General features: G+C 41.2%; 2 protein-coding genes across 3 annotated transcripts in view; both read left to right on the plus strand.

Annotated features, from left to right (window-relative positions):
* The first annotated feature begins 9,339 nt into the window (after window positions 1-9,339).
* Window positions 9,340-17,320, plus strand: LOC127535329 (uncharacterized). The gene is made up of 15 exons (XM_051952993.1): window positions 9,340-9,580; window positions 9,724-9,795; window positions 11,151-11,888; window positions 12,804-13,086; window positions 13,257-13,490; window positions 13,746-13,925; window positions 14,038-14,185; window positions 14,292-14,449; window positions 14,788-14,931; window positions 15,025-15,250; window positions 15,351-15,470; window positions 15,559-15,731; window positions 15,845-16,039; window positions 16,139-16,368; window positions 16,488-17,320. Exons 1-15 carry the CDS (start codon window positions 9,382-9,384, stop codon window positions 17,108-17,110), a joined length of 3,723 nt encoding a protein of 1,240 aa, XP_051808953.1. The 5' UTR covers window positions 9,340-9,381; the 3' UTR covers window positions 17,111-17,320.
* Window positions 17,321-23,234: 5,914 nt separating this feature from the next.
* The window catches only part of LOC127535335 (zinc finger protein 239-like), a 46,967-nt gene continuing 45,788 nt past the window's right edge, over window positions 23,235-24,413 (plus strand). For both annotated transcript variants that reach the window (XM_051953144.1, XM_051953143.1), the window contains exons 1-2: window positions 23,235-23,509; window positions 23,653-23,724. In XM_051953144.1, the coding sequence (XP_051809104.1) occupies window positions 23,311-23,509; window positions 23,653-23,724 (271 nt within the window). In that variant the 5' untranslated portion in view covers window positions 23,235-23,310. The remainder of the gene's footprint in view (window positions 23,510-23,652; window positions 23,725-24,413) is intronic.

A 24,413-nucleotide genomic window follows, 5' to 3' on the forward strand; every position in this document is an offset into this window, starting at 1 on the left:
AAGAACACAAGACTGCCACACAGCAGGTGGCAGTCTTTGTTCTCTCCACAGAAGAGGAGGCTGTAAGTTGATTTTTTTTTTTTTTTCAAGATTACTCTCTCTGTAAAAATCCAGAAATCGAATCTGACGTCTGTACCTTTCTCTCCACACAGTGGTTCGACAAGTACTTTGAGTGTGTGAGGGACCAGCTGAAGACAACAAAGAGGTTCCGGGCGAGCCCAGAGGCTGAGAACGTAGAAGAAGACCCCCAGGAGCGGTTTTTCCTGTCGACATCTGGCAAACCAATTCACAACTGCTCCAATGATTTGGCCAGGCTCCACACAAAGTAAGTACATCTTTATGAATGGGATAAGCTGCTACGTGTCATCTAAGTTAAGTAACCTAAGAGGAGGAGGGTGAGAGCTGTCATTTACAATTTACTCTTCACTCTCATTTTAGATACAACCTCACACGGTGACGAGCCAAGTGGTGAGACGGATCTTTGAAACTGCCGCCAAGTGCATGCCTGATGTGGACAAAGCCATGATTGCCGACTATCCTCACCCACAGCACAGCCACGGCGGAGAAACATTACCACATGAAACAAGGTGGCTACCTGATAAGTCCCTTGAGCTCCTCGACGAGTTTGAGAAGGTAAGCAGATCATTTGTTCCAAAAAACAGTGTGCACCACACAGTGGACTTCATTTAGCATATCAGTCTGGACACTGACTATTTTCTTTTTTATTTGGCAGGCATGATGACAGTGAAGAAGGTCCATCCAGCCGGGCCCATTCCAAAGTCCGGAACCCAAGGATGGACTTTGAGAAAGAATGGAACAACTTCAGCAGAGAGCATCCAGTCACAGTGGATGGGAAGGTGCCCTCCCTCGTACACCGGGCCGCTGTGTCACAAGACAGCCAGAGGAAACTGTATGAGCGCTGGCTGAAAAAACAGATGAAGCTTCGGATACAGCATGCTGCCGGTATTATCTAAACCTTTGCAGAAATCTGAATATTAATCTGGACAGAGTATTCTTGTCCAGCCTTTGCAGATTTCTGAATGGCCTGAACTAACTTTGGACGTTTCTATTCTCCCCACAGCGCAATTCCCCGTCGACTCCCACAGAAAGCCGAGTGGCCGGATGGATCAGCAAGCAGGGATGGAAGCGGAACATCCATCTGCGTCAAAGATCCTTGAAGCATGGCAGCCCACGGGTGACTTCCAGGAACATTCCACCTCTGCGGGCTATTCGGAAGCTGGTAAGCTCCCAGCGGTGGAAGGGCTGGTGATCAGTCACATCGAGGGAAAAGGAAGAGCAGTACTGACCACCCGCAGTTTCAAAGCAGGCGAAGTATATGCGATTACCACGGGAGGTGGTCATTCTGACCAAACTCATGCTGCCACCAGCCTAAAGGAGACGGACTTTATGTTCTTCTATAAGAACGGGGCTGGTGAGAAATTCTGCATTGACGCGCACTTAGACAAGTGCCCCTGCCACCCGGACAGAGAGACCTTCGGCAGACTCATCAACCACTCCAGAAAGAGACCCAACATTAGGCCTCGTCTCTTCAGTCTCAAGTTTGAGAGTGGAGAAAGGGACGTGCTGCTTTTCATGGCTATAAGGGACATCAAAGCAGGAGAGGAACTCCTTTTAATTATGGCGTCAACAGACAAAACTACTGCGGAGAAGGACTGGATCTTGAATGGAATGATTAAGCTCTCTTCCCTTCCCTTCTCTTGCCCCTCTCCCTTTTTTTGTAAATACTTGTATTTTGTCTTTTTTACATTTTTCTATTTTTGTAAATAGTTGCATTATCATTTTTTGCATTCGTAGCGCGTTCCAAACACACAATGGATGTAGTTCCAGATCACCCGCTTCAGGTCAGAGAGACAGAGAGTAAAGGCACACTTCCACTTTGTGAAATGTACTTTTTCTTGGCCTACATGGAGGATGTCTAACACAGGAAGTGTATCTGAAAGCACTGCACTGTAACAAAAACTATATACAGTACATTGAATTTGGAAAAATACACGGAAACACACGAGGGCATTTATATCTTGCTTAGTTGGTGTTACTTTGACTGTTGCTTCTAGTGCGTAAATGGAGGATGAGGAGAAGGAGGAGGGCAGGGCGTGAACCTCTACCAGCTGAGCCGGTTGCTTCGGCCCAGTCATAAAGTAGACTTGGCTGGAGCCTCCGGACTGGGGTAGAGTTGATTAATGCCAAGGCTCATAATGCCCTTGCTCATTGTCTCTAACGTCCGGGGTGATGGATGTTGAAGTGCTCGCCTCAGAATTTCAAGTCTCCTCCGTGGTTTCGTGAAGTACAACTTCACCTGTCTCACAGAGGAACTTGAGTCTCTGGGCCCTCTTGTGCATAAAGACGCCGTCCAGGTGGCCGGTCGCCACCGAGCGGATCTCTATGGCCTTCTTCCCCAACCCATGATGTGGTTGGAGCGAATGTAGGCCACGGAGGTGGTGGAAGTGTACTGTGACAGAGAATGAAAACAACCACAGTTAGTTCTTTTCAGGTTAATATTCAACACAGAACCATTTTATAAGCTCTCAATGGCAGGCTCCACTCACCGTGGTGAATTTCAGCACTAGTATGTTACTTGTCCTTCAACACAGCACCATCTCACAGGTTCCTCTTTGGAATTTGTCTTCAAGTTTTACTCCTTTCATTTTTCACTACTGGTGCTCAACTCTTAGGAGCTGTGATTAGTAGGTTTACATGTATCCGCTCTGAAGTTTTAAGTGGAGTCCAGTTCAGCGGACACACTGAAGTTTTGGTTGCTCCAGTCTCATCATAATAAAAAAATCAGAATCATCGTAGCGTGTTCCTCTTCAGGTCCACAACCCTCGCTCTTGTGCTAAAAAAAATCTCCCTGAAAGGTTGCTGTTTGTTTCCAGTGGTATAAAATCCCATTGTTTAATTCAAGATGAAATATTCATGAAATTTTCTGAAAGAATGGGAGGACAGAAGTTTAGTCTGATAAAACTACACTTGTTCATTGTATGAAAAGCACTGTAACAGCTTTAAATGCCAGATGCTTGTCCTGACCACTGGAACCTGCCAGGGACACTTTACATAAACTTTGACAAAGATGGACAGACGGACATAGCCACATACATACACACGTGGACAAAATTGTTGGTACCCCTCAGTTAAAGAAGGAAAAACCCACAATTCTCACTGAAATCACTTGAAACTCACAAAAGTCACAATAAATAAAAATTTATTGAAAATTAAATAATCAAAAACAGCCATTACTTTTGAATTGTTGATTAACATAATTATTTAAAAAAAAAACAAACTAATGAAATAGGGCTGGACAAAAATGATGGTACCCATAACTTAATATTTTGTTGCACAACCTTTTGAGGCAATCACTGCAATTAAACGATTTCTGTATTTGTCAATGAGCGTTCTGCAGCTGTCAACAGGTATTTTGGCCCACTCCTCATGAGCAAACAGCTCCAGTTGTCTCAGGTTTGATGGGTGTCTTCTCCAAATGGCATGTTTCAGCTCCTTCCACATATGTTCAATGGGATTTAGATCTGGGCTCATAGAAGGCCACTTTAGAATAGTCCAACGCTTTTCTCTCAGCCATTCTTGGGTGCTTTTGGCTGTGTGTTTTGGATGGTTGTCCTATTGGAAGACCCATGACCTGCGACTGAGACCAAGCTTTCTGACACGAGGCAGCACATTTCTCTCCAGAATGCCTTGATAGTCTTCAGATTTCATCGTACCTTGCACACTTTCAAGACACCCTGTGCCAGATGCAGCAAAGCAGCCCCAAAACATTACTGAGCCTCCTCCATGTTTCACCGTAGGGACAGTGTTCTTTTCTTCGTATGCTTGGTTTTTGAGTCTATGAACATAGAGTTGATGTGCCTTACCAAAAAGCTCCAGTTTGGTCTCATCTGTCCAAAGGACATTCTCCCAGAAGCTTTGTGGCTTGTCAACATGCATTTTTGCAAATTCCAGTCTGGCTTTTTTATGAGTTTTTTTCAGCAGTGGTGTCCTCCTTGGTCGTCTCCCATGAAGTCCACTTTGGCTCAAACAACGACGAATGGTGCGATCTGACACTGATGTACCTTGGCCTTGGAGTTCACCTTTAATTTCTTTGGAGGTTGCTCTGGGCTCTTTGGATACAATTCCAACGATCCGTCTCTTCAATTTGTCATCAATTTTCCTCTTGCGGCCACGTCCAGGGAGGTTGGCTACTGTCCCGTGGGTCTTGAACTTCTGAATAATATGAGCCACTGTTGTCACAGGAACTTCAAGCTGTTTAGAGATGGTCTTATAGCCTTTACCTTTAAGATGTTTGTCTATAATTTTTTTTCGGATGTCCTGGGACAATTCTCTCCTTCGCTTCCTGTTGTCCATGTTCAGTGTGGTACACACCTTTTCACCAAACAGCAGGGTGACTACTTGTCTCCCTTTAAATAGGCAGACTGACTGATTATGAGTTTGGAAACACCTGTGATGTCAATTAAATGACACACCTGAGTTAATCATGTCACTCTGGTCAAATAGTTTTCAATCTTTTATAGAGGCACCATCATTTTTGTTCAGGCCTGTTTCATTAGTTTGTTTTTTTAAATAATTATGTTAATCAACAATTCAAAAGTGATGGCTGATTTTGATTATTTAATTTTCAATAAATTTTTATTTATTGTTACTTTTGTGAGTTTCAAGTGATTTCAGTGAGAATTGTGGGTTTTTCCTTCTTTAACTGAGGGGTACCAACAATTTTGTCCACGTGTGTACATACTTAACCAGCCGGCCGGCCAGCCAGCCAGCCAGCCAGCCAGCTACCGAAGTGAACACAATAACCCCGCCGACGTCGTCGGGCGTGGTTAAATATTCATCAAAATTTCTGAAATAGGAGGAAGAAAACAGTGTGTTATTTGGACACTTCAGGGAATGGCCTTTCCAAAAATATATGACATGGCTGGAAAAGTGACACAGAAAAATCCTCCCCAGCAGCACATGTGCTGAAATTTTCCCAAATGAAATTTTGACCGCTCAAATCCTGAGTAATCCATTTTTGCACCAAACTTTGTCTTGCTGAATGGCTTCAAACACTTGTGGCATCCTACAGGTGCAAAACACACAAAGTTAGAGTATTGAATAAAACAGACCACCTATCGCAGTAAGAGCAATGTAAACAGTTGCATGTTGACTTTAAGGATTCAACAATCAAAAGTTTAATAATTACATATTGAAAAATAGGTTGGAATATTTTTAATTTACCTCTGTATGCCCCATGCCCGACAAAGCCTCCACATTTTGGCGTTGCAGGGACATCCGATGACAGGCAAAGCAGAGCTGCTCTGAAAACTTGATATCCTGTCAAAGAGCCGTCTTCCAAAATTACACCATGCCAAAGTTGCTGGAGCTCATCAACCAAAGGGTCTAAGAAAACATTTATGTTTAGTGATGGCTCCTTTGGACCAGGTATTAGTCCAACAAGAATCATATTCTCTTCTTTAAAACGGTCCTCACGAGGTAGATTCAAAATAACCAAGTAGATGGCTCCAACTGAATAAGGTGCATTTTTGAAAGGTTGGAACCAGTCCACATTCAACATAAGGGCCAAATTATTTGGCTCTGCTAAAAAAGGCTTGCCATCCACATACTGGTAATCCTGCCGTACTTTTCTAATCAAATACATCTCCTAACACACCCTCAGGTATTTTACGCTTCCGCCATTCTTCACATTTCGCTTCATTTCCAGGTCTTTTTACAATTGCTTGAAGAGACTGTACAACACTCTTGTAACAGTATGACCGTATTGGATAGACATATTCTTTACCAAGGGAAGATCTAGACTTTCTTAACAGATCAGAAGCACATTTCTTCCTTAGTGCAGATCTCTTCTGTGGGTGGTTATGGAATGGTATGTAACTGCAAGGCTTGCATGCCTTTGTACCATCCCATCTTAGTTCATAAGTTTCAGCTGGTACGTATACGGTCATACGTCTTGGGCAAACCACATATTGTAAGAAATCATCACGAAGGATGCCTGTCCATTTCCTCAGGGAGAATAAAGTCTTTGGGATACTGCTTGCAAAGGCAGTCAGTGAATCAACGGCAAGAACATTTCCGAGCATCCACATGAACTGTCTGATGCACAAAAGAAGTGATGTGATGGCATTATCAGAAATCTTGAAGGTGATTTGCCATGACAAAACCATCATGGCAAAAACTTTCATCAACATGTCTTCTGGTTTTGTTGAAGACTGCGCACTTCCATGTCCCTCTCCCTCTTCCATGTTAAGAAAGACATCACTCTGCTCATCTGCAGGGATTTCGCCTTCTTCCTCCTCCTCAGTTACTGTGTCATCCTATACAAATGTAAAGAAGAAATCAATATCAAATCAAACAAATCAATAAATAATGATATTATGGTACAGTGCAAAATACAGTTCCAAACATTAAGAATAATGACAATTAATAAAGGACACAGGGGGACAACTGAACCTTCTTTCTATTCAGTTCCTACTTTAGTTTGTATGGTATGTTTGTATGGTCAGTTCAGGAGGCCAGAAATACTACACAGATGTGTAAATGAATAGAAATTTAAAATAATTTCTAGATCTGGTTGTTTTGATCATAAAGTGAAATATTAGATTGTTCAGTTCCAGATATCTGTGACTAAATGTTTTGCACCTTTTGCAGAGAAACAGTGATCTGTAAGTTGTAATGTGTAAATGATAAAATGAGACATAATATTATTTTTCTAAAGACATTTCAGATTGTTCATAATGCTTGGCAAAAAGACAATTAAATGTGAACATGTAATGTACTTTGTTGCACTAAAACAAAGGGGACAATTAGGAGTTGTACTTATTTATAGGTTATTATGCTGGGCTTTTACTGGTCCTGTCCACTGGAGATCAAACTGACCAGTATGTAGCCCCTGAACTAAAATGAGTTTGAAACCCCTGCATTAAAACAACGACCATAATCACGCACATGAATACGACCATTTGGAAGTCAAAAGCCAGCAGTACAAGCAGTTTAACTCTCAAGTGACCACAATCACGCACATGAATACGACCATTTGGAAGTCAAAAGACTGCAGTACAAGCAGTTTAACTCTCAAGTGACCACAATCACGCACATGAATACGACCATTTAGAAGTCAAAAGCCAGCAGTACAAGCAGTTTAACTCTCAAGTGACCACAATCACGCACATGAATACGACCATTTGGAAGTCAAAAGCCTGCAGTACAAGCAGTTTAACTCTCAAGTGACCACAATCACGCACATGAATACGACCATTTAGAAGTCAAAAGCCTGCAGTACAAGCAGTTTAACTCTCAAGTGACCACAATCACGCACATGAATACGACCATTTAGAAGTCAAAAGCCTGCAGTACAAGCAGTTTAACTCTCAAGTGACCATAATCACGCACATGAATACGACCATTTAGAAGTCAAAAGCCTGCAGTGCAAGCAGTTAAACTCTCAAGTGACCACAATCACGCACATGAATACGACCATTTAGAAGTCAAAAGCATGCAGTACAAGCAGTTTAACTCTCAAGTGACCATAATCACGCACATGAATACGACCATTTGGAAGTCAAAAACCAGTAGTACAAGCAGTTTCAATTTTAAACTTCATCACATGCAGAGGCTAAATGAAAGTTTTTTTAAAGTGCTTCTTAAACAGCTTGTTTTTGAGGAATGAATCAAATCAACATATACTTTATTAATCACGATGGAAACTGAAGTAATGTGGTCACTAACAATGATTTTTTTTTTTTGCGCTAAACATAACTCCAGGAACAGATAACACTGTATGTAACTGTAGCTGTGTTTCATGCTTACCACATAACATACCCAAATTATGTATAATATTGTCTTACTATAATATTGCTTACTTTATATGGAAATGATATCAAATGTAACCTATTATACCCTCCAATGTAAGTGGTGTGTTAATATAAGCTACTGCAACTCAATTATCAGATCCATTATGTCTGCAATACAAACTAAAAAGAAAATCAAAACAATGATTTCTAATGTAAAAAGGTTGATTCATTTTAAATATAGCTCCACATATTCCTCAGTGTATCAACTTACTAAGTTTGGAGCACTGAGAACAAAAATGATGGTTTAATAATAAACAAGTCAGCATTTTCTTGTCTCCGTTTGACTGACTTCATTAGTCCCTGAAATTTTTTGGTACGGAAAAAAAGTAACTTGAATGTATTAAGCTACTTTGGCCATATTGCTGTAGCTTAGCTTGCTACATTTCTGTGGGTCATAGCTTCAGTGTAGTAAAGCTTGATTTAACACGGAGTAGCTGGTAGCGTACCTCATTACAGTTTCCAAGTAGCTTGCCCAACACTGATTAAATTAAAATTAATTTATGGACGTGGGCGAGTTGACCCGGTTTGGGGCATTTCGCCTCTCATCCAGCAGGAAGAACTGAAGGGGCCTCTTGGGTAGGGGGTTCAGGTGTTCGGTCTGGGTCGGCATGTTTGTTGGCTGGAGATTCTTCATCGTCGAGATTGCTGTGAAATTATCATGCATATGCAAATACAACTGTACTATTCGGGATTGTACAATATCTGTTGAATGTCGATGTCTGGTTGAGTCTGTCTGAAATGTGTGTTTTTAGTGTATATTTTATATTATGTGATGATTATGACCTTTTATGTTTTTATTTTTTAACTTGCACTGTTTCTCTTAAGATTGCCACTTCATTTCATTGCACAGGTTGCAACGACAGTTAAGATATTGAATTGAATCGAATTGAAATCAGTCGTGGTTGCTAACCAGATAGCAAACTATGGGTGAATCAATGTTCAATCTATGTTGAGACCTAACATCGAAATCATACAGAAAGCGCAAGGTTGATAAAATGTTGAGTCAACGTTTGCTTACATAGATTACATGTTTGCAAACATAGATTCAACATTAATTAAACATTGACCTGTCAAACATTTTAATTAAACCAAAATGCAATGTAGATTCAATGGTATCTTTTAAACACAAACTTCAATGTTGACAAAATGTTGTTGAATCAACGATGATCCAACCATCAGTCTTCAACCGTAACCACAATTCAACCTTCTTAACCCTAAATCAACATTGATTTAACATCTTTTGCTGTCTGTGTAAAGTGTGATTTATGGTTGAAAAGCAAACGTTGACTCAACATTTTATCAACCAATACTTCACATCACATCACATCTCTTTCATCTAAATCTGAATGTTGAGAGAGATAGAGGAACAAGGCGGAACAAAAGTTACCCTCGCTGTTTCTGACGGAGCTTCACTGCGTGACACCAGGTGGAAATAAAATGCTCCAGCAGCGTGAGTTTTCCTCATGTGTGGACTGAGCTGGAAGACGGTTGTTTTGTAGTGTCTCAGATGAATATTTGTTCAGATGAAGTAACGATGGGTTCAGTCCAGAATCTGAGAGAGTTGATCAACGAGCGACTAACTGCTGCTGCTGAAGAAATATTCAGAGAGTTTGAGAAAACCATCGTCCAGTACGAGGAGGAGATCGATCGTCAGCGCAGACTGCTGGATAACATCTGGAAACCACAGATAACACAACACACAGCAGGTTTGTAGAACTGTGATGGTCTGAATGAGTTAACTGATAAATAAGAATCATGATGATAAATTGAAGATAATAAATAGATGGTAGTGCGTGTTTAACTAGCATCACATTAGTAACATTTTTCTTGTGTCCCTTTGTCCACCCAGTCCTCCCACAGGTAGAGATCTGTAACGAAGAGGATAACAACTGGAAATTACAAATAACGTTGCACACAACAGGTATGTAGATCTGTGATGAACTAATAAATGAATCAGACTGTAGGATCCTAATTAGAGCTTGGAGTTACATTTATTTTTAGCTTCAAACAGAAATTACAGCAGCAATTGTTGTTCTGACAGAAACAATGTGAACTAGAAAAGCACTCGGATAGCGCATACCTCCACCATGCCGTCTGTCTGTCTGTCCGTCTGTGTGTGTGTTTGTCTGTTAACAGCATAACTCAAAAAGTCATGGACGGATTTTCACCAAATTTTTACAGGATGTCCGGAAGAGCAAGAGTAAGAATCGATTAGATTTTGGAGGTGATCCGAATCACCGTCTGGATCCAGGAATTTTTTGAAGGTCGAAGGACAATTGAGAGATGGCCGCCAGGCCGTCAGGCCATCTCTCAAATGGACAGAGATTGTTACTCTTGCTCTTCCGGACATCCTGTCAAAATTTGGTGAAAATCCGTCCATGACTTTTTGAGTTATGCTGTTAACAGACAAACACACACACACACACACACGGACGGACAGATAGACAAACAAACTCCGGTGATTACATAACCTCCTGGCAGAGGTAATGAATCTGTTTTTAAAAACAGAAACATTAAACATTAAACACACACTTTGTATAAAACACACAAAAAAACTGAAGTAGTGATTGCTGTGAAAACTAAAGAATCTGAGCTAACAAATGCTAAACAATTTGGAGGGTGAATCAAATTGCAAATATTCTGATCAATATTTTGGTTTGACTAATAATGTTTTTAAAAGTCACGTTTCAAATCAATATTCATTATTCACTGTGTAATAGATTTACAGCATCTAATGTAACATTACCACAGAAACCACCATCCAATGTGTGACTGTCACACTAAGAGGACACATGAATCTGTAAAACTGTGAACTCAAAGTCTAAACTGGGGTCAGATGTGCTGCAAATAATTAATAAATATGATGAGACTGCTTTGGTCTGTTGAACCACATATTATAAAGCAATCAGTGAGCACAGACAGCCTCTTAAAACATCAGCCCCTTCACAATAAAACTGAACAACCGTATCCATCTTATTTAGTAACTTTACCTCACATGTCCTGAATTGTAACCTTTGTGATTTGCTAAGTGCATTTTTTCATTTTGTAATTTCCGATCAAAATTGGTTCATTGTTCATCCCTCATGATTTAACTAAATCATGCCATCATCACAGTGTAAAAGTCAGACTTCTGGGTGGATGTGTGGAATGCCCTGCTTAGAGAGTTGCTACCACAAAACAGAATCTGGATAAGATGAAGAGCATCAACAGATGGAAGTGCGTATTTAAGTAGCATCACATTAGTAACATTTTTCTTGTGTCCTTTTGTCCATCCAGAACTCCCGCTGCAACAGATCTGTAAGGAGGAGGAGGTTCCTGCTGAGCAGAATGTCTGTAACCAGGAGAGGAACTCCAGTGTGGACCAGGAGGATCCAGAGCCTCCACAGATGAAAGAGGAACACATGGAAATCTGCACCAATCTGGACCAGGAGAACCCAGAGCCTCCACAGCTCAAAGAGGAACAAGAGGAACTCGGCAACAGTGTGGACCAGGAGAACCCAGAGCCTCCACAGATGAAAGAGGAACATGAGGAACTCTGCACCAGTCTGGACCAGGAGAACCCAGAGCCTCCACAGATGAAAGAGGAACATGAGGAACTCTGCACCAGTCTGGACCAGGAGAACCCAGAGCCTCCACAGATGAAAGAGGAACATGAGGAACTCTGCAACAGTCTGGACCAGGAGAACCCAGAGCCTCCACAGATGAAAGAGGAACATGAGGAACTCTGCAACAGTCTGGACCAGGAGAACCCAGAGCCTCTACAGCTCAAAGAGGAACAAGAGGAACTCTGCAACAGTCTGGACAGACAGCAGTCTGGACAGACGGCAGCAGCAGATACGAGTCAGAAAGCAGATAGCTTTATGCTAGTTCAGTACAAGTCTAAATGTGAAGAATTGGCAAGAGAAAAATTCAGTATCTCTGAAGACACAATTGGCCCTTATGAAGAAGCGACTGATTGTCACCGCAGACCATTTAATATCACCAAGAATCTCCAAATAAAGTTACACAGAATAGGTATGTAAAACTGTGTTGCTGTGATGGAAGTAACTAATTAGTGTGATTCATGTAGGATCCTTATCAGCCTTATATGACAGTTATTTTGAAGACTGTCATAAATGGCATGAGTGCATCCCTTTCCTAAACATGTGATATTAAACCCACAGTGTGCATAGTCTCAGGGGAAACCGGCTTGAATTCTTACAAAGCAGTCATGTTTCTTTTAGGTTCACTGATATGTGGGAACAGGTGTACTTTGGAAGAGTCTTTTTTTTTCTTGTTGGCTTTTTTCATTCATAGTATTTATCTATCCTCCAGTACTTTTAAAATCAAATGTGTCTTAAAGTCTGTCCTAATGTGCTTGTCAGCAGATGCACCTGTAATGTTACCAATAGCTGAGCTGTTCATACTCTGATCAGAACTGGCTTCCCTTCCTGACTTCTGCTGCTTTCAGCATATTTAGATTTAGTATCAGAGATTTAAAGTGTCTTGACATTTTTTTTATGAATATCTTTTTAACTCTGAGATTCTCTTTGCTTAAACTGACGTGATCAGCTGATGCTTTGAATAGAGGAGACATCTTATTCTATTGCAATAGTTGGAACTACAGTCCTCTCTGATTTTACAGCAGTGTTACAGAGTAGTGGTTGTTATGCCTTTTGAAATGATTATCGTTGAGTGCAATCAGCTGTTTTCTGTCACAGCTGACAAGTGTAATTATCAGCACGGTCTAAAACTAGGAAGCTGCTGTCTGAATGGTTGTATAGTGAGCTTTGTGAAGAACAGTATCAACTCAGAAGTCACTCTGACTCTGGTGCACGCAGATCATTTTTATCATTTTAACACTTTGCCAATAGTTCAGACTTGTATGTTTATGCTCAACATAGGTGTGACTGATTTTTTTTTTTCTCTCGTGTTTGTTTTTCCCTCCAGACCTTCAACAGCAACATATTTATGAGGAGCAGGAGGTTTTCACTGATCACCTACTCCGTAACCAAGAGAGGAACTTCTGCTTGGATCAGAAGGATCTAGAGTCTCGACAGATTAAAGAAGCACAGGAGAAACGCTACCTCAGCCGAGACCAGGACATTCCAAAACTTCCACAGATTAAAGAGCAACAAAAGGAACTCTACTGCAGTCAGGAGAGAGAGCAGCTTGATGCCTTTAAGGGGATTTCTGAAGAAAGTGATCACAGTGAACCAGAACCTCCAAAATGGTAAGAACAAACTTCTTTCTTTTTTTTCTGGGTATAAAGGTTACAACATGGTTGAGCCACAGTAAATGCCTAGGGTTAGGGTTATTCATTATTATTATTCTATATTTGCTGTGGATATTCCATTTGCTTATATTGCTAACCCTAACCCTATATTAATATTGTGATTGCAGTGTTGCCAAGCCCATTCCCAACCGCCACTACCTCCTGTGCCCGGTCTGCAACAAGAGCCAGGACTGCCTCTCTGTGCATCTGGAACGGACCTGCATGAAGCAGACCAGCAAAGACGAAAGGGCTAAAGTTGTGGAAAAGGCCAAAGAAGAGGCTAGTGTGCTGCTGAGGTCTGGGCGCGTTTATACCTACCAGCTCCTCCAGGACATTTTGGGAGCCAAAGACCCCCTCAAGAGGTATGTGGCAAAAACAATTAGATTCAGATTCAGATTCAGATTCAGATAAACTTTATTTATCCCCGAGGGGCAATTAAGGTGCATATGAGCAGCAGGACGTTCCAAAAATAGACAGGGTTTTCACAGAAGAATAGGATAAAAAAGAATGAAATAGAATAAAATTTAGAATATACAGTTTAGAATATTAGTTTAATCAATCATTTCTTCTTTCAATGAATGAACAGTGCTAACTGTTTCTTGTTTTTAATTTTAAAGGCTGATTGAGGAGCTGCAAAGGAGGAACAGCGTGGTCACCAATGTGCCATCCGCAGTTCCATCCACCGCCGCCCAGCTCCCTGATGTACAGGCCGGGCCTTCCACTGCCACGGGCCGGCCTGACTCCCCTGAGGAGTCGAGTGATGATACAAGCGAGAGCAGTGGGGAGACTTTTCAGTGGTAAGAGCTCATTCACCTCAACAAACTTCTGCTGTTCACATTTCTTTGCATATGTGTGAGAGAATTGGCGTGATCTTTATCTTAACTGTAGTGTGAATTTTTCTAATTGCAGCAATCGCAACCCGGAGTGGAAGATTAACAAGAGGGCGCGGATGGCTGATCTGGGGCTCTACCAGAAGCATTCCCTCGACCATCCTCTTTTAAAAGGATTTGCAACACACCTGCGAAAGGACCTCAGCATTGAAAATTTCAAGCAGGAGGTGAACAATTCCATCAAATGCTGAATGATACATTTGTTTCAGTATAGCCATGACTGCAAAGGCATTTGCTGTAAATGTGTAACATTTGCGTTTTGTTTCTCCTCAGGTTGACAACGTGGCACGCTTCCTCTTCTTCATGGATCCTGCTGAACCCTCCCTCATGTTTGTGCGGGAACGGGAGAAGACACAGGAATACCTGCGGAAGCTTTCCGACGCCAAACTTGGCAATCGAACCCAGCTCAACTATTTGAAGAGCTTGAAGAGGTTTGTAACATTCATTTTTCTCCATGTGAATCAGAATCCTTTTATTATCATTAAGCACACGCTGTCATACATACAAGCTGTTGTCACCTGCCACAGTGTTTGATATGAACAAGTTTAGGCTCTTTGGAAAGGTCAAACTCTGAGCTTTACACTGATGTGTAACACTGAAGGATTTGCACAAGCTAGCTGGGAAAAAAAACAGACTTGCAAATACATTGAAATTCAGAGCCTGTCACAGAAACAGTTGCCCAGTTGTTGTTAAATGTGGGTAATAACTGATTGACTTGTATTTTCATTTTGCTTACAAATGTCCAATGTGTTTTTACTTTGTTGAGCAGATTCCTGAACCACCGGATCACAAATACAGACATGTTTAGGACCGACACAGGTCTCCACAACGAGGCCAAGCAATACACGGACTTCATCGGTTCTTTGCAGAAACAACTGGCGAAGGGCATCAGCAAGGAAATCGTTGCAAAGCGGTACGTGCAATGTCTTTTGAAAAGTCTTTTCTTAACACGTGCACAATGCAAAAGCTTGCGCAGTTTGAGTAATTTTATTTTGTACTTTCACAGTGACAGAATCATTCTTGGGGACATGACAACCACCCCACATGACTGCACAGCGGTGCTGAGGGCGGCCAAAAAAGACTTTTTGGCCATTCTCGGCAAGATCGACGATACCACACAATCCTATGACTGCCAGCTGGAGACCTCCGAGTGCCTCATTGTATTGTACTACCTCGAAGCGATTGTGGTACTCAAGCACCTGCAGAAGCCCGGGGTGGTGGAGCACATGACAGTGAGTGTTGTCCTTTGATTTTTTTTATTTATGATTTTTTCATGTGAACCCAACAGTGAGAGCATCAATTAATGGAATGGCATGTGTGTGTTTTACGCAGATTGAGGAGTGGAAAAACCGAAGCAAGCTGGATAAGGGTTTTGTTGCCATCTCTGTAAAAGAACACAAGACTGCCACACAGCAGGTGGCAGTCTTTGTTCTCTCCACAGAAGAGGAGGCTGTAAGTTGACTTTTTTTTTTTTCAAGATTACTCTCTCTGTAAAAATCCAGAAATCGAATCTGACGTCTGTACCTTTCTCTCCACACAGTGGTTCGACAAGTACTTTGAGTGTGTGAGGGACCAGCTGAAGACAACAAAGAGGTTCCGGGCGAGCCCAGAGGCTGAGAACGTAGAAGAAGACCCCCAGGAGCGGTTTTTCCTGTCGACATCTGGCAAACCAATTCACAACTGCTCCAATGATTTGGCCAGGCTGCACACAAAGTAAGTACATCTTTATGATGGGATAAGCTGCTACGTGTCATCTAAGTTAAATAACCTAAGAGGAGGAGGGGTGAGAGCTGTCATTTACAATTTACTCTTCACTCTCATTTTAGATACAACCTCACACCGGTGACGAGCCAAGTGGCGAGACGGATCTTTGAAACTGCCGCCAAGTGCATGCCTGATGTGGACAAAGCCATGATTGCCGACTACCTCACCCACAGCACAGCCACGGCGGAGAAACATTACCACATGAAACAAGGTGGCTACCTGATAAGGTCCCTTGAGCTCCTCGACGAGTTGAGAAGGTAAGCAGATCATTTGTTACAAAAACAGTGTGCACACACAGTGGACTTCATTTAGCATATCAGTCTGGACACTGACCTATTTTTCTTTTTATTTGGCAGGCATGATGACAGTGAAGAAGGTCCATCCAGCCGGGCCCATCCAAAGTCCCGGAACCCAAGGATGGACTTTGAGAAAGAATGGAACAACTTCAGCAGAGAGCATCCAGTCACAGTGGATGGGAAGGTGCCCTCCCTCGTACACCGGGCCGCTGTGTCACAAGACAGCCAGAGGAAACTGTATGAGCGCTGGCTGAAAAAACAGATGAAGCTTCGGATACAGCATGCTGCCGGTATTATCTAAACCTTTGCAGAAATCTGAATATTAATCTGGACAGAAGTATTCTGTCCCAGCCTTTGCAGATTTCTGAATGGCCTGAACTAACTTTGGACGTTTCTATTCTCCCCACAGCTCAATTCCCCCGTCGGCTCCCCACAGAAAGCCGAGTGGCCGGATGGATCAGCAAGCAGGGATGGAAGCGGAACATCCCATCTGCGTCAAAGATCCTTGAAGCATGGCAGCCCACGGGTGACTTCCAGGACATTCCCACCTCTGCGGCTATTCGGAAGCTGGTAAGCTCCCAGCGGTGGAAGGGGCTGGTGATCAGTCACATCGAGGGAAAAGGAAGAGCAGTACTGACCACCCGCAGTTTCAAAGCAGGCGAAGTATTATGCGATTACCACGGGGAGGTGGTCACTTCTGACCAAACTCATGCTGCCACCAGCCTAAAGGAGACGGACTTTATGTTCTTCTATAAGAACGGGGCTGGTGAGAAATTCTGCATTGACGCGCACTTAGACAAGTGCCCCTGCCACCCGGACAGAGAGACCTTCGGCAGACTCATCAACCACTCCAGAAAGAGACCCAACATTAGGCCTCGTCTCTTCAGTCTCAAGTTTGAGAGTGGAGAAAGGGACGTGCTGCTTTTCATGGCTATAAGGGACATCAAAGCAGGAGAGGAACTCCTTTTTAATTATGGCGTCAACAGAAAAAACTACTGCGGAGAAGGACTGGATCTTGAATGGAATGATTAAGCTCTCTTCCCTTCCCTTCTCTTGCCCCTCTCCCTTTTTTGTAAATACTTGTATTTTGTCTTTTTTACATTTTTCTATTTTTTGTAAATAGTTGCATTATCATTTTTTGCATTTGTTTATTTTTTGTAAATACTTGGATTATAACTTTTTTTTACATTTTTGTAATTACTTGTACATTTTTACTGTTAATAAACCAACTTGTGATTCTGATTTTGATTCTGGTTTTGATTACTGTTTAGCATCTAGCATCACCACTGATCACTTGAGTAACAGAATGTAACATACAGTACTTCAGATTATGTTTTGATCAGCACATCAGCAGCACATATTGGTCAAAGTCTTAAAAGTGAATACATTTTTCAAGGATTTTCAGGTTTAAAGTGTACTCATTCCAATTACAGGGCCTCAAAGGAGTCCTGTATACAGCATGGAAATGAACATTCTCATAATTCCCAAACTCAACAGTAAAATGACACAATACAAATGTCATGAAATGTACTTTTTCTTGACCTGCATTGAGGATCTCAAACACGGATGTAGTTCCAGATCACCCACTTCAGGTCAGAGAGACAGAGAGTAAAAGGCACACTTCCACTTTGTGAAATGTACTTTTTCTTGGCCTACATGGAGGATGTCTAACACAGGAAGTGTATCTGAAAGCACTGCACTGTAACAAAAACTATATACAGTACATTGAATTTGGAAAAAATACACGGAAACACACGAGGGCATTTATATCTTGCTTAGTTGGTGTTACTTTGACTGTTGCTTCTAGTGCGTAAATGGAGGATGAGGAGAAGGAGGAGGAAGAGGGCAGGGCGTGAACCTCTACCAGCTGAGCCGGTTGCTTCGGCCCAGTCATAAAGTAGACTTGGCTGGAGCCTCCGGACTGGGATAGAGTTGATTAATGCCAAGGCTCATAATGCCCTTGCTCATTGTCTCTAACGTCCGGGGTGATGGATGTTGAAGTGCTCGCCTCAGAATTTCAAGTCTCCTCCGCGGTTTCGTGAAGTACAACTTCACCTGTCTCACAGAGGAACTTGAGTCTCTGGGCCCTCTTGTGCATAAAGACGCCGTCCAGGTGGCCGGTTGCCACCGAGCGGATCTCTATGGCCTTCTTCCCCAACCCATGATGTGGTTGGAGCGAATGTAGGCCACGGAGGTGGTGGAAGTACACTGTGACAGAGAATGAAAACAACCACAGTTAGTTCTTTTCAGGTTAATATTCATATTAATATTCAACACAGAACCATCTTATAAGCTCTCAATGGCAGGCTCCACTCACCGTGGTGAATTTCAGCACTAGTATGTTACTTGTCCTTCAACACAGCACCATCTCACTGGTTCCTCTTTGGAATTTGTCTTCAAGTTTTACTCCTTTCATTTTTCACTACTGATGCTCAACTCTTAGGTTATTAGTAGGTTTACATGTATCCGCTCTGAAGTTTTAAGTGGAGTCCAGCTCAGCGGACACACTGAAGTTTTGGTTGCTCCAGTCTCATCATAATAAAAAAATCTGAATCATCGTAGCGTGTTCCTCTTCAGGTCCACGACCCTCGCTCTTGTGGTAAAAAAAAAAAAAAAAATCTCCCTGAAAGGTTGCTGTTTGTTTCCAGTGGTATAAAATCCCATTGTTTAATTCAAGATGAAATATTCATGAAATTTTCTGAAAGAATGGGAGGACAGAAGTTTAGTCTGATAAAACTACACTTGTTCATTGTATGAAAAGCACTGTAACAGCTTTAAATGCCAGATGCTTGTCCTGACCACTGGAACCTGCCAGGGACACTTTACATAAACTTTGACAAAGATGGACAGACGGACATAGCCACATACATACATACATACTTACCCAGCCAGCCAGCCAGCCAGCCAGCCAGCCAGCCAGCCAGCCAGCCAGCCAGCCAGCCAGCCAGCTACCGAAGTGAACGCAATAACCCCGCCGACGTCGTCGGGCGTGGTTAAATATTCATCAAAATTTCTGAAATAGGAGGAAGAAAACAGTGTGTTATTTGGACACTTCAGGGAATGGCCTTTCCAAAAATATATGACATGGCTGGAAAAGTGACACAGAAAAATCCTCCCCAGCAGCACATGTGCTGAAATTTTCCCAAATGAAATTTTGACCGCTCAAATCCTGAGTAATCCATTTTTGCACCAAACTTTGTCTTGCTGAATGGCTTCAAACACTTGTGGCATCCTACAGGTGCAAAACACACAAAGTTAGAGTATTGAATAAAACAGACCACCTATCGCAGTAAGAGCAATGTAAAAAGTTGCATGTTGACTTTAAGGATTCAACAATCAAAATAAAAGTTTAATAATTACATATTGAAAAATAAGTTGGAATATTTTTAATTTACCTCTGTATGCCCCATGCCCGACAAAGCCTCCACATTTTGGCGTTGCAGGGACATCCGATGACAGGCAAAGCAGAGCTGCTCTGTAAACTTGATATCCTGTCAAAGAGCCGTCTTCCAAAATTACACCATGCCAAAGTTGCTGGAGCTCATCAACCAAAGGGTCTAAGAAAACATTTATGTTTAGTGATGGCTCCTTTGGACCAGGTATTAGTCCAACAAGAATCATATTCTCTTCTTTAAAACGGTCCTCACGAGGTAGATTCAAAATAACCAAGTAGATGGCTCCAACTGAATAAGGTGCATTTTTGAAAGGTTGGAACCAGTCCACATTCAACATAAGGGCCAAATTATTTGGCTCTGCTAAAAAAGGCTTGCCATCCACATACTGGTAATCCTGCCGTACTTTTCTAATCAAATACATCTCCTAACACACCCTCAGGTATTTTACGCTTCCGCCATTCTTCACATTTCGCTTCATTTCCAGGTCTTTTTACAATTGCTTGAAGAGACTGTACAACACTCTTGTAACAGTATGACCGTATTGGATAGACATATTCTTTACCAAGGGAAGATCTAGACTTTCTTAACAGATCAGAAGCACATTTCTTCCTTAGTGCAGATCTCTTCTGTGGGTGGTTATGGAATGGTATGTAACTGCAAGGCTTGCATGCCTTTGTACCATCCCATCTTAGTTCATAAGTTTCAGTTGGTACGTATACGGTCATACGTCTTGGGCAAACCACATATTGTAAGAAATCATCACGAAGGATGCCTGTCCATTTCCTCAGGGAGAATAAAGTCTTTGGGATACTGCTTGCAAAGGCAGTCAGTGAATCAACGGCAAGAACATTTCCGAGCATCCACATGAACTGTCTGATGCACAAAAGAAGTGATGTGATGGCATTATCAGAAATCTTGAAGGTGATTTGCCATGACAAAATCATCATGGCAAAAACTTTCATCAACATGTCTTCTGGTTTTGTTGAAGACTGCGCACTTCCATGTCCCTCTCCCTCTTCCATGTTAAGAAAGACATCACTCTGCTCATCTGCAGGGATTTCGCCTTCTTCCTCCTCCTCAGTTACTGTGTCATCCTATACAAATGTAAAGAAGAAATCAATATCAAATCAAACAAATCAATAAATAATGATATTATGGTGCAGTGCAAAATACAGTTCCAAACATTAAGAATAATCACAATTAATAAAGGACACAGGGGGACAACTGAACCTTCTTTCTATTCAGTTCCTACTTTAGTTTGTATGGTATGTTTGTATGGTCAGTTCAGGAGGCCAGAAATACTACACAGATGTGTAAATGAATAGAAATTTAAAATAATTTCTAGATCTGGTTGTTTTGATCATAAAGTGAAATATTAGATTGTTCAGTTCCAGATATCTGTGACTAAATGTTTTGCACCTTTTGCAGAGAAACAGTGATCTGTAAGTTGTAATGTGTAAATGATAAAATGAGACATAATATTATTTTTCTAAAGACATTTCAGATTGTTCATAATGCTTGGCAAAAAGACAATTAAATGTGAACATGTAATGTACTTTGTTGCACTAAAACAAAGGGGACAATTAGGAGTTGTACTTATTTATAGGTTATTATGCTGGGCTTTTACTGGTCCTGTCCACTGGAGATCAAACTGACCTGTATGTAGCCCCTGAACTAAAATGAGTTTGAAACCCCTGCATTAAAACAACGACCATAATCACGCACATGAATACACCATTTGGAAGTCAAAAGCCAGCAGTACAAGCCATTTAACTCTCAAGTGACCACAATCACGCACATGAATACGACCATTTGGAAGTCAAAAGCCTGCAGTACAAGCCATTTAACTCTCAAGTGACCACAATCACGCACATGAATACGACCATTTGGAAGTCAAAAGCCAGCAGTACAAGCAGTTTAACTCTCAAGTGACCACAATCACGCACATGAATACGACCATTTGGAAGTCAAAAGCCAGTAGTACAAGCCATTTAACTCTCAAGTGACCACAATCACACACATGAATACGACCATTTGGAAGTCAAAAGCCAGTAGTACAAGCAGTTTCAATTTTAAACTTCATCACATGCAGAGGCTAAATGAAAGTTTTTTAAAGTGCTTCTTAAACAGCTTGTTTTTGAGGAATGAATCAAATCAACATATACTTTATTAATCACGATGGAAACTGAAGTAATGTGGTCACTAACAATGATTTTTTTTTTGCGCTAAACATAACTCCAGGAACAGATAACACTGTATGTAACTGTAGCTGTGTTTCATGCTTACCACATAACATACCCAAATTATGTATAATATTGTCTTACTATAATATTGCTTACTTTATATGGAAATGATATCAAATGTAACCTATTATACCCTCCAATGTAAGTGGTGTGTTAATATAAGCTACTGCAACTTAATTATCAGATACATTATGTCTGCAATACAAACTAAAAAGAAAATCAAAACAATGATTTCTAATGTAAAAAGGTTGATTCATTTTAAATATAGCTCCACATATTCCTCAGTGTATCAACTTACTAAGTTTGGAGCACTGAGAACAAAAATGAGGGTTTAATAATAAACAAGTCAGCATTTTCTTGTCTCCGTTTGACTGACTTCATTAGTCCCTGAAATTTTTTGGTAAGAAAAAAAAGTAACTTGAATGTATTAAGCTACTTTGGCCATATTGCTGTAGCTTAGCTTGCTACATTTCTGTGGGTCTTAGCTTCAGTGTAGTAAAGCTTGATTTAACACGGAGTAGCTGGTAGCGTACCTCATTACAGTTTCCAAGTAGCTTGCCCAACACTGATTAAATTAAAATTAATTTATGGACGTGGGCGAGTTGACCCGGTTTGGGGCATTTCGCCTCTCATCCAGCAGGAAGAACTGAAGGGGCCTCTTGGGTAGGGGGTTCAGGTGTTCGGTCTGGGTCGGCATGTTTGTTGGCTGGAGATTCTTCATCGTCGAGATTGCTGTGAAATTATCATGCATATGCAAATACAACTGTACTATTCGGGATTGTACAATATCTGTTGAATGTCGATGTCTGGTTGAGTCTGTCTGAAATGTGTGTTTTTAGTGTATATTTTATATTATGTGATGATTATGACCTTTTATGTTTTTATTTTTTAACTTGCACTGTTTCTCTTAAGATTGCCACTTCATTTCATTGCACAGGTTGCAACGACAGTTAAGATATTGAATTGAATCAAATTGAAATCAGTCGTGGTTGCTAACCAGATAGCAAACTATGGGTGAATCAATGTTGAATCTATGTTGAGACCTAACATCGAAATCATACAGAAAGCGCAAGGTTGATAAAATGTTGAGTCAACGTTTGCTTACATAGATTACATGTTTGCAAACATAGATTCAACATTAATTAAACATTGACCTGTCAAACATTTTAATTAAACCAAAATGCAATGTAGATTCAATGGTATCTTTTAAACACAAACTTCAATGTTGACAAAATGTTGTTGAATCAACGATGATCCAACCATCAGTCTTCAACCGTAACCACAATTCAACCTTCTTAACCCTAAATCAACATTGATTTAACATCTTTTGCTGTCTGTGTAAAGTGTGATTTATGGTTGAAAAGCAAACGTTGACTCAACATTTTATCAACCAATACTTCACATCACATCACATCTCTTTCATCTAAATCTGAATGTTGAGAGAGATAGAGGAACAAGGCGGAACAAAAGTTACCCTCGCTGTTTCTGACGGAGCTTCACTGCGTGACACCAGGTGGAAATAAAATGCTCCAGCAGCGTGAGTTTTCCTCATGTGTGGACTGAGCTGGAAGACGGTTGTTTTGTAGTGTCTCAGATGAATATTTGTTCAGATGAAGTAACGATGAGTTCAGTCCAGAATCTGAGAGAGTTGATCAACGAGCGACTAACTGCTGCTGCTGAAGAAATATTCAGAGAGTTTGAGAAAACCATCGTCCAGTACGAGGAGGAGATCGATCGTCAGCGCAGACTGCTGGATAACATCTGGAAACCACAGATAACACAACACACAGCAGGTTTGTAGAACTGTGATGGTCTGAATGAATTAACTGATAAATAATAATCATGATGATAAATTGAAGATAATAAATAGATGGTGGTGCGTGTTTAACTAGCATCACATTAGTAACATTTTTCTTGTGTCCCTTTGTCCACCCAGTCCTCCCACAGGTAGAGATCTGTAACGAAGAGGATAACAACTGGAAATTACAAATAACGTTGCACACAACAGGTATGTAGATCTGTGATGAACTAATAAATGAATCAGACTGTAGGATCGTAATCAGAGCTTGGAGTTACATTTATTTTTAGCTTCAAACAGAAATTACAGCAGCAATTGTTGTTCTGACAGAAACAACGTGAACTAGAAAAGCACTCGGATAGCGCGTACCTCCGCCATGCCGTCTGTCTGTCTGTCTGTCTGTGTGTGTGTTTGTCTGTTAACAGCATAAGTCAAAAAGTCATGGACGGATTTTCACCAAATTTTTACAGGATGTCCGGAAGAGCAAGAGTAAGAATCGATTAGATTTTGGAGGTGATCCGAATCACCGTCTGGATCCAGGAATTTTTTGAAGGTCGAAGGACAATTGAGAGATGGCCGCCAGGCCGTCAGGCCATCTCTCAAATGGACAGAGATTGTTACTCTTGCTCTTCCGGACATCCTGTCAAAATTTGGTGAAAATCCGTCCATGACTTTTTGAGTTATGCTGTTAACAGACAGACACACACACACACGGACGGACAGATAGACAAACAAACTCCGGTGATTACATAACCTCCTGGCAGAGGTAATGAATCTGTTTTTAAAAACAGAAACATTAAACATTAAACACACACTTTGTATAAAACACACAAAAAAACTGAAGTAGTGATTGCTGTGAAAAATAAAGAATCTGAGCTAACAAATGCTAAACAATTTGG

This window comes from Acanthochromis polyacanthus, chromosome 9 (genome assembly GCF_021347895.1).
Source record: "Acanthochromis polyacanthus isolate Apoly-LR-REF ecotype Palm Island chromosome 9, KAUST_Apoly_ChrSc, whole genome shotgun sequence".
Taxonomy (NCBI): Eukaryota; Metazoa; Chordata; class Actinopteri; family Pomacentridae; genus Acanthochromis; species Acanthochromis polyacanthus.

Bases quoted from the DNA above. Each gene is read 5' to 3' on its own strand.
- LOC127535329 (XM_051952993.1), top strand. From the start codon at position 9,382: ATGAATATTTGTTCAGATGAAGTAACGATGGGTTCAGTCCAGAATCTG. The intron at 13,087-13,256 runs GTAAGAACAAAC...TTGTGATTGCAG, and splicing joins GAACCAGAACCTCCAAAATG to TGTTGCCAAGCCCATTCCCA. The intron at 14,932-15,024 runs GTACGTGCAATG...GTACTTTCACAG, and splicing joins AAGGAAATCGTTGCAAAGCG to TGACAGAATCATTCTTGGGG.